This window comes from Capricornis sumatraensis, chromosome 1 (genome assembly GCF_032405125.1).
Source record: "Capricornis sumatraensis isolate serow.1 chromosome 1, serow.2, whole genome shotgun sequence".
Taxonomy (NCBI): Eukaryota; Metazoa; Chordata; class Mammalia; order Artiodactyla; family Bovidae; genus Capricornis; species Capricornis sumatraensis.
Window position 1 is genome coordinate 255381730 of NC_091069.1, and position 10838 is coordinate 255392567.

Consider the following 10838-nt stretch of genomic DNA (forward strand, 5'->3'; position numbering starts at 1 on the left):
GTTGGATGACATCACTAACTCAATGGACATGAGTTTGAGTGAACTCCGGGAGTTGGTGATGGACAGGGAGGCCTGGCGTGCTGCAGTCTATGGGGTCGCAAAGAGTCGGACATGACTGAGCAACTGAACTGAACTGATGTTATGCAAATGGCATTCTTTCACTGTTTTTTATGCCTGACTAGTATTCCATAGTTATATATCTACCACCGCTGATGCACATTTAGGTGGCTTCCATGTCTTAGTTATTGAGAATAATGCAAAGTATGGTTTTCTCTGGATATACGGTCAGGAGTGGGAACACTCGATCATAGAATCGGTCTATCTTTAGTTTTTGAGGACGCTCCATGCTGTTCTCCATCATGGCTGCACCAGTTTACATTCCCACCCATGGTGTAGGAGGGCTCCCTTCTCTCCACATCTTCTCCAGGTGTGCTACTTGTAGACTTTTTGAGGATGGCCATTCCAATCGGTGTGAGATGGAATCTCATTGTAGTTCTGATTCACATTTTTCTAATAATTAGCAATGCTGACCATGTTTTCACGTGCTTTTTTACCCTCTGTATGTCTTCTTTGGAGAAATGTCTATTTAGATCTTCTGCCCATTCTCTGGTTGGGTTGTTTTTTGATACTGAGCTCTATGAGACTTTTGCATATTTTGGAGATGAATCTCTTGTTATTCACATCATTTGCAAATATTTTCTCCCATTCTGTAGGGGTTTTTTTTTTTTTTTGTAAATGGTTTTCTTTGCTGTGCAAAAGCTTACAAGTTTAATTAGGTCCCATTTGTTTATTTTTGTTTTTATTTCCATTACTCTAGGAGATAGATCCAGAAAGATATTGTAGAGATTTATGTCAAGAAGTGTTCTGCCTCTGTTTTCCTCTAGGAGTTTTATAGTATCCAGTCTAACATTGAGGTATTTAATCCATTTCGAGTTTATTTTTGTGTATCATATTAGAGAATGTTCTAATTTCATTCTTTTACATGTAGCAGTCCAGTTTTCCCAGCATCACTTATCAAAGAGACTGTGTTTTCTACACTGAATATTCTTGCCTTCTTTGTCATAGATTAATTAACCATATGTGCATGGGTTTATTTCTGGGCGTTCTATCCTGTCCATTCATTTGTATTTCTGTTTTTGGCCCAGTACCACACTGTTCTGGAGCTTTGTAATATAATCTGAAGTTAGGGAACTCGATCAGTAATCCTCGGGCCAGGACAGACTTTGCTGCAACAAACACCAAACGGGCCACTAATGAACACTTTCACCGTGTCCCAGGGTTCAAACAGCCTTGGGTAACTGAAAATACTTCTCATGCATCATGTAAGTGTTGGGATATGATTGAGAAGACAAGCCTTTTTGGGAGTATTAGATAATTAGTGAGAAAAAAGACTCACTTAAGGTTTGGGTAACTGCGTTCCTTAAAAGGTTCACACCTCCCACAAAATTATCCTGAGATTCCTCCTAGGTCAAAGTCCTAACCCAAGGATCTGCACCAGCATTCACTAAAACTGACCATTAATGTATCAAGAATCCAGCAGAATACTGAGGCTTTTTCCACAACATCTTAGCTTTGCAATTTTTCTTCAAAATTATGAACTGGCATAATAAGGATTTTTCCTCTTTAATCTCTTTCTTAAAAAACAAGAAATTACATGAAAGCCAGTAGGACACAATGCAAACCTTGATGTTCTTGTAGTAACAGTAATCAGCCCACTGTGCATAAATTCCTCATCACCGCAGCCTGGCTACGCTGGGCAGTAAACCTCCCACTGATGTTTTTCACAACCATAATATTGAACAGTGACATTTTCATGAGTATGTGGGCCAGGATTTCAGAATGTAAGACTTCCGAATTTATAAAAACAAACGAACCATATTTACATTACAAAAATATTTGCTGCAGGGTTCTTTGAACCAATAAGCTCCTCTAGTACACTGAAAATACAGTGTAATGTTCAATGCATTTGAGTCAAACTTTTGGTTCAAGAACACACCTACCTCACTGAGCAAATAAGTACACGGGGATGCCAAAGTCACAGCCAGTTTGCACTGGGGACGCATCCAGCAGTCACTGCCGCATCTGATGAGCACGCGCCATGCCATGTGTGAGGTGCACGAACAACGAGATTTACATCAGCGACTCTGAAGTCATGGAAAAGCGTGGCGCTACCACCACCTAGCATTTGACCCCTCCCTCACAGCTCAGCTGGTAAAGAATCCGCCTGCAAAGCAGGAGGCCTGGGTTCAGTTCCTGGGTTGGGAAGATCCCCTGGAGAAGCAAAAGGCTACCCACTTCAGTATCCTGATCTGGAGAATTCAATGGACTGTACAGTCTATGAGGTTGCAGAGTCGGACACAACTGAACAACTTTCACTTCACTTGGGTCTGAAGCTACAGTAAATATCTTCAAACATTACCTCATTTAATTGTTATGACAAAAGTCTCTGAGTAGGCTCAGACTCATCCTCCAGATGAGAATTAAGACCTGGAGAAGTTGCACTTAGGAAGAAAAAGCCTTCTTTTTTTAAAAGGGCTACAATTTAGTAAGCCGAACAGCCGATTTATGAAGTTAAAATACGAAAACGAACAAACAATAAACATGAGAAGAGGGGAATAAACCCAAGGAAAAGAAAAATACTCCAGAAAGACAAGGTAGCAAAGTCTCTTTAAAAAGTCACTGACAAATGAGATGAGGGTGAGCAGCTGTAAAAGGTGGGGAAATAAGAATAAGAGAAGCCAATCTGTGGACTTGGATGGCTTTGCCAGTGTCTCCCAGATCCTGCTCTCTTTGCTTCTACTGTCTGTTTCTTCTGCTGGAAACAGATAGGGCTGAGGGGGTCGGGGGGCGGAGGGAGACCCCGGCCCAGCACCTAGCTTTCAACACTAGGTTGGAGCCTCACCATCTCAATGAAGCTCCAGAAGGGCCCTGCCCCCACCCCCTCCAAACAACTACACCTCCCTCTGCGCTCCCTTACACAGAGACGCACCCCTGGAGCACAAGTGAGGGTATGTTTACTTCTATCAGGAGATCCACAGACACGGGTTGAATAAATCTGCTTTAACAGTCTAAAAAGAATGAACTGATGACGATGTGATGATATGGAAAGGCGTGCACAGCCAGGCTACACGGTTCAGCAAAAAGATTTAAGTTTTGCATCTGCGTGCGAGTCTGCGTACACGTGCCACTACTGCTCACAGAAATTGTCTGGCACAAGAACACACACAGAGTCAACGGATCCCTCCAAGGACAGAAAAAGGGTCGGAAGGAGGAGGAACCAGACTTTTCACTTCCCAGCCTTTTGTAAAATCCTGTGTTTATATATTTTTTAAAAAAATGATTCAATTGTGATTTGTGGGGGGAAAAAAAACAAGCACTACCATCTTGAATGAGCATCCTTTTCGAGGAAAACCACCTAAAAGACAATTTTAAAACCCCAGTATAACTTAGCCTCTCGGTGTCCACAGAACCAAAACCATTCTCACACGCTTCCATAATAACTAAGAGCCTGAAAAGCACATAAACAGACTCAGGAGCCCATGTTCTGAGCAGTTTCCGTTTCCCAGCATCTCTTGGTTTCTGACGTCTGGTATTAGTAATGCATGCACCATCTATAGGAAGGACTGATCTGAAGCTGAAACTCCAGTACTTTGGCCCCTGATGCAAAGAACTGACTCCTGGGGAAAGACCCTGATGCCAAGACTGAAGGCGGGCGGAGAAGGGGACGACAGAGGAAGAGATGGCTGGATGGCATCACCGATGCCATGGACATGAGTCTGAGTGAACTCCGGGAGCCGGTGATGGACAGGGAGGCCTGGCGTGCTGCAGCCCATGGGGTCGAAGAGAGTGGGACACGACTGAGCGACTGAACGGAACTTTTACTACTTCTACCATACTTTAAAACAGAACACATCCCAGCTGCTGTAACATCTCGGAATAAAATGTGTCATCTTCTGAAGGAAAATAATAAGCACTAAAACTAAATGTACATACTGCCTGTCCCTGCCTCCCCCCGTTTCTAAAATTCTTTTTTTTTTTTACCTTTTCACTGCACTGTACAGCATGCGGGATCTTAGTTCCCTGACCAGGGATTGAATCTTTGACTCCTGCAGTGGAAGCACAAAGTCTTAACAGCTGGACCACCAGGGAAGTCTTCCCAATTCCTACTTTTGGTATTTTCCAAGATACAGAAAAGTTAAGAAAATACAAGGTACCGAGAAAACTGAAACCCTCACACACTAACGGTAAGAACGTAAAACTATGCAGGTGCTTCAGAAAACTGTTTGGAAGGCCTTTAAATACCTAATATAAAGTTAGCGTTGTTTAGTCAGTAAGTCACGCCCAACCCTTTGGGACCCCATGAACTGTAGCCCAGCAGGCTCTCCTGTCCATGAGATTTTCCAGGCAAGAAGTCTGGAGTGGGTTGTCATTTTCTTCCCCAGGATCTTCCTGACCCAGGGACTGAACCCACATCTCTTGCACTGATGGGTGGGTCCTTTACCACCGAGCCAAAGTTAGCATTCAGTTCAGTTCAGTTCAGCCACTCAGTCGTGTCCGACTCTTTGCAACCCCATGAATCGCAGCACGCCAGGCCTCCCTGTCCATCACCAACTCCCAGAGTTCACTCAGACTCACGTCCATCGAGTCAGTGACGCCATCCAGCCATCTCATCCTCGGTCGTCCCCTTCTCCTCCTGCCCCCAATCCCTCCCAGCATCAGAGTCTTTTCCAATGAGTCAACTCTTCGCATGAGGTGACCAAAGTACTGGAGTTTCAGCTTCAGCATCATTCCCTCCAAAGAACACCCAGGGCTGATCTCCTTCACAAAGGACTGGTTGGATCTCCTTGCAGTCCAAGGACTGTCAAGAGTCTTCTCCAACACCACAGTTCAAAAGCATCAATTCTTCGGTGCTCAGCCTTCTTCACAGTCCAACTCTCACATCCATACATGACTACTGGAAAAACCATAGCCTTGACTAGATGGACCTTTGTTGGCAAAGTAATGTCTCTGCGTTTGAATATGCTATCTAGGTTGGTCATAACTTTTCTTCCAAGGAGTAAGTATCTTTTAATTTCATGGCTGCAGTCACTATCTGCAGTGATTCTGGAGCCCAAAAAAATAAAGTCTGACACTGTTTAGCCTATTACCCAGCAAATCCACTCCAAGGTATCTATCCAAGAGAAATGGAACATATGTTCACACAAAAACCTATATTAGATTAATGCTGTTCAAAGTAGCATTAATCATAATAGTCAAAAAGTGAGAACAACCCAAATGTCCATCAACAGATGAATGGATAAATAAAATGTGATGCATCCACACAACAGAATACCGCTGAGCCATGGAAACAAAAGAAGAACCGATATCCGCTACAGCAGCATAATGTGTTCAGAGTTCACGCATAAGGGAAAGACGTCAGTCACAAAAGACCACAGATTATACAGTCCTATATACATGACCATGTCCTAATCAGGCAAATCAACTGAGACAGAAAACAGGTCTGTGATTGCCTGGGTCTAAGAGGGAGAGGGAATGAGGAATGAAGGATTCTGGGTGCAGGGTTTCTTCTGGGGAGGGGGTGATAAAAATGTTCTAAGATTAGACGGGTGTGATGGTGGCACAACTCTTGAGCATATTAAAACCACTGAATTATACACTTGAAAAGAGTAAATTTTATGGTATTAGATCACAATAAAGCTTTTTTAAGACATCAAATTATATCAAGCAGAGTCAGCAACTGTTAGTATGCTGGCACTGTTGCTTTCTTTCTCCCCACATGCGCACACACACACACACACACACACACACACACACCCATTTATGACCAGGTCATTTAAAATTTAGTTATTACACTTCACTCCTAAATACTTCAGCATGTAGAGGAGTCGCCCACATAACCAAAATATGAACATCAGACTGGGGGAATTTAAAGCTCTTATTTAACATATAGCCCATATTCAAATTTATCAAAAATTAGGTATATTTGGTTGTTAGATCCCTGTCATCTCTTGAATCTTAAAAAATAAAAATGTCCTGTCCTTTTAATGACACTGACATATCTGAAGAATCCAGGCCAATAAGTGCACAGAATGTTTCTCAATTGTGAATATGCCTGTTTCCCTATGAACTAAGAAAAGTTAGGCATTTTCGGCAGGAACACCACACAGCTGAGTCGTATCTTCCTTCAGTGCACCCTACCAAAATCCTCTTTTATTGTGCCAGAATGTGTCAACTGTGGTAGTAAGGGGGTATCACCACAGGTCTTGGTTAGGACAGGGACTGTCCGATTCCTGCACTTTATAGTAGCTTTTTCCCTCTGTAATTAATAATCTGGAGATAATCAAATTGTCTTGCATCTGTGTAAACATGTAGTTTCCTCAATGGTCTTGCCCCCAAAGGCTTTAAGCATCCCTTTTGAGCCCTCGTTGCATTCACGTGACCAACCACTCCTCTCAATTTTATTCCACATACTCATAGAGTTGGCTGCGATTTCAACCCGGCTGCACAGGGGCCAGAATCACAGGGGTCTCTAGGTATGAAACCCCGGTCAGCGTATATTCCCAGGGCAATGGATTCTGATATAGTTACAGTAAGGGTTGAGATTACCCGAGTTGGAGGGAGGAAAAACCTTGCATTCTCCTTTGGCAAATAAGGAAACTGGCGCCCGAGGAGATTAAGAGGCTATGGCACAAAACTTGTTTATGGCATCGTTAAGGTTTTTTTTTAATTTGCATTTTAACATGCAATTCCTTCAGTCCCCAAAACCAGAGAAACGAGGAACTTTTGTACCGCCTACAGAGTGTATTTCTACTTCCAAGGTTACATCTGTCTTTCTGGCCCTAGACCTTTGCATTCCTCTTACAAGCGAGAAACAGCGTCTGGTGGTTGAGCTCCTCGGACCGCAGTGCTAAGTCACAGTTCAAGCCCCAGGCCAGGCTGGATGTCCAAGGGGCCAGGCGCCCTGCATGCCCCCCAACCGCGGCGGCAACCCCGGCGGACGCCGCTGCAGAGCAGCCAGCCGCGCAGGCGAGACGCACCTGGCGGGGGACGCACCTAGCGGAGGATGCACCTGGCTGCTCCCACCTGACCCGGACGCACCCGCCCAGGAAAACTCCAAAGTGTACCAGACCCGAGGAGACGACAGAACCTGTAGGCCCGCCCACTCCCCCACTTACCCCAGCGTGATAAACCTTGTTCGCTCTTTTAATCTTAATGTCCAGGGTGGTCCCCATCGTGAATACTCCGCCTCGCACACCACTTCCTGCCGCGCGTGACCGAAAGGCGGGGAGGACTCGCCCCGCCCCTCCGCCTGGGGCCCCGCCCCCTTCTCCCCGCCCGCAGCTGCGTCACGTGACCCCGCTCCCGCGGCCAGTGCGACACCCCCCAGCCCCCACTCTTCTTCCTTCCGGCGCAGGGGCGGGCCTTAGCGTGGGTCGAGGACTGTCACTCTCGGCCCGGCCTCCCCCGGGCGTGAGGGGCGGGATCGAGGAAACCCCACCCCTTCCGCAAAGACCAGTCTTGACGCCGGAAATGCCTCTGCTTCTCGCCCGTTGACCGGGGGGAGGGGGTAAACTCGGCTCTCCCGGCGTGCCCCGCGCGGGGAGGGGGCGGGGCCAGGGACGCGCCGAGGGAGCAGCCCGTGCCCGCAGGCTGAGGCTCCCGTCAGGCTGTGCGGCGCGAAGCGGCGCTAGGCTATTGCGTTGCCTTCAAGGAGGTGATAAGGGAGACTGACTTCTCTTCTAATCCCTTCCTCTAGTTGCCTCTAATCCTCCCACCCTCCAGCTTTCCTCCGTTGGCGCTGAGGCCATAGGCCTTGTGTCCGTCCTCGGCGAGGCGGTCCTCCCTGCCCTTTCCACAGCCCCGCGCTCCCGACCTGCAAAGCGGTGATTGGCGGGTTTCCCCGACACCCCCGCCGGCGGGCACCAAGGTCTCGAGGGAGCGCGGGCGGCCTGGCCCCGCCCCGCCGGGCCGCGGGGGCTTGTGGGAACTCCCACTGGCGCGCGCCTTGGGACGGGGCGTTGAATATTCATATTCGTGCGCAGAGTGTGAAGAGGCGCGGCTCACAGGCCCCGCGTCTCGGCGGAGCGTGGAAATGTATAACCTCGTAACTGAGCGGGTCCTGCCTAGTCTTTTTATTCTCAGCAAGAACCCACTCACTTGGATACAAGAAACGTATGGCTTTCCGGAAGGACTCCCTCCAGGCAGAGCAGCCGACTACGCTTCAGTTCAGTTCAGTTCAGTTCCTTGTAAAGGTTTTAAACAGGGGACTTTCCAGTAAGAGAGGCATATCTATAATTGTTTTGGTCCCTGACTTAATACAGCGAAGAAGTGCTTTTTGATTTTTAAGGTTTTTCGATTCCGATTTTCTTTTTTTCTTAAAGGGCGTCGCTTTTAGGATTATGTGAGAGTTTTTCTTTAAAACGGTTTCCTGACTCACTCTCACGAGTACTTCTCTCATGAGAATGTAAGGTGTTTTCTAGGACAACCGTGATGGTGCTATAGCTACAGTTGCTTTTGAAGGTTGATAACAGGTATTTCCCAATATTCAGATCTCAAGTTTTCAGCTTCTCTCTGCGCCCTCCCCCCGGCCCCCCGGGCTTCCGTTGCGGTCTAGAGTAACTTCCCTGGCAGCTCAAACTCAGCAATTCTAAAAACAATTCATTAGGGACTTAACTAATCACTGCCGAGTCTATTTGCAATTCAAGAAGTGGGTCTTTCTCTGCCAGTCTCACCCATCATTTCCAAATGGTAAAGTGTTAATCCCAGTAGACAGTACAGGAAAACAAAGGGATGCACATTCCAGACTTGTTTGCTTCAGCAAACCTGCTTTACCGCGACTCAACGTTTCTGGTTCATAGATGACAAGTGTACTGTATTTCACTTATCTGTGTCGGCTGAACACAATCTTCACCGAATACCGCTGCTCTGCAAAGTGCTCTGCTGCTGCTACTGCGAAGTTGCTTCAGTCATGTCCGAATCTGTGCGACCCCATAGACGCAGCCCACCAGGCTCCCCGTCCCTGGGATTCTCCAGGCAAGAACACTGGAGTGGGTTGCCTTTTCCTTTTCCAATGCATGAAAGTGAAAGTGAAGTCGCTCAGTCCTGTCTGACTCTTAGCGACCCCATGGACTGCAGCCTTCCAGGCTCCCCCGACCATGGGATTTTCCAGGTAGGAGTACTGGAGTGGGATGCCAAAAAGTGCTCTAGTTCCAGCAATTATCAGTATAGCCAGTTTGTTAAACTGCTCTCGGTGTGATGGCTTCGGAAAAGAACAGTCGATTTTTTTTTTTTTCCCTCCAGTCACTGCTCTTTTGAATCTCTTCTATCCCTTAAACACTCCTTAGGTGACACCGTGACCTAGTCGACTTCAGTTGCTGAACATTAGACCCTGTCAAAGGGTCAATGTCCCGGCTTGAGTGGAACCCTAGATTGTGAGGGTATAAAGCTACAAGTCACGGTTCTGGCTCTCAGACACTTCCTTCGCATCTCCTCAAGGCCTGGCTTCTCTGTTGAGGCAGAAGTCTAACTTTACACTGCCAGAGTTCTTTCTTAGTGGATCCCTGCTTCTCTGGATAACTGGCCCTTGTTGAAACTTCTTTCATGGGACACATATGAGAAGGCCTGATGGGCCTTGTCCTCTCTGTATGATTTCATGGAAGATCTACTTCCAGCTTGATCTTTACCATCACCCCACTGCCAGCTCCCAGCAGGATACGAGTCTTCTGGGTGAGGGTCCACAAAGACAGCCAGAGACCATTTATCTGCCACTGAGTCCCCCTGACTCTTGAGAAACACACATCCTTGCCACACGGAAGGACCAGACTGGAAGCTGCCCTGTGGTCTCTAGTTTCTACCCTGCCATCTCCCTTCAATCATCTCTCTGCCTTTTGAAATACAGACAAAGTAATCAGCAAGAATGCTGCCTAGACAGGTTTGCAAGTAGGGAGTGGAACACCCGCCTCTCCTGCCAGTAGCCCCTACTGGTCTCAAGGAGAGGTTATCTTAGAGCCCCCCCCCCCCCACTACATCACTTCCCACCAGAGACTCTGTGCTGCACAAGGCCAGCCGCCTCCTTTGATTCCTTCTCCTGCCTTCTATATAAACTGCCGAGAGGACTGAGAAAGTATTTCATGGAAGCCGGGCCAGATCTGAAGCTTTTATTAATCCTTGGGGCACGTGTCTGTCTCTGATTGTGGCATCTTTTGTTAGAAGATGGGGTAAGGTGTTGTTTTTAGCCGTGACCTTAGTGCCTCTCTGGGGCTAGAGGAGAGGGCTCACTGAATGTCTTTTAGTGGACACTGTGATGCTCTGTTCAGACCCTTTCAGGACTAAAGGACATGTTCCCTGACTTAGAGTATTGCCCTCAGCATCTCTCATTTAAGTCACTCTTCAAAACTTACTCTCATTTGAAGAAAACCGCTTTCCCCAAAGTCGTGGTCCCTTGGATGGTGGCAGGGACAGCCCATATGTAACGACTAGTCAATTTAGGGTATAAAAACCTCTTTCCCTCACCCCAGTTTGGGACAGTTCCAGCTCCAAAGCTACCTCTATTAATATCTACTGTACATAACAAATTACCCCAACAGTTAGTAGTTTAAAGTGAGTCATGAACTTAGGAGCAGCTTCATTGGGTTGTTCTGGCTCAAGGTCTCAGGTAGTAGAAGTCGTGATGTCAGGGCCACAGTCACCTGAAGACTTGACTAAGGCTGGAAGATCCAAGATGGCTCCCTCACATGGCTGTGGGCTGGAGGCCTCCTCAGGTAGGACTCTCCGTAGGCGTCTAGGAAGCCCACACAGCTAACTTATCCCAGAATAGGTGATCCCACTGGGAGAGCAAG

The 10838-nt window shown here is 47.1% G+C and overlaps 1 protein-coding gene across 1 annotated transcript in view; it reads right to left on the minus strand.

Annotated features, from left to right (window-relative positions):
* The window catches only part of VPS26C (VPS26 endosomal protein sorting factor C), a 31928-nt gene extending 24672 nt beyond the window's left edge, over positions 1-7256 (minus strand). Inside the window, exon 1 of the mRNA XM_068979650.1 lies at positions 7176-7256. Within this exon, the coding sequence (XP_068835751.1) occupies positions 7176-7232 (57 nt within the window). The 5' untranslated portion in view covers positions 7233-7256. The remainder of the gene's footprint in view (positions 1-7175) is intronic.
* Positions 7257-10838: the final 3582 nt, after the last annotated feature.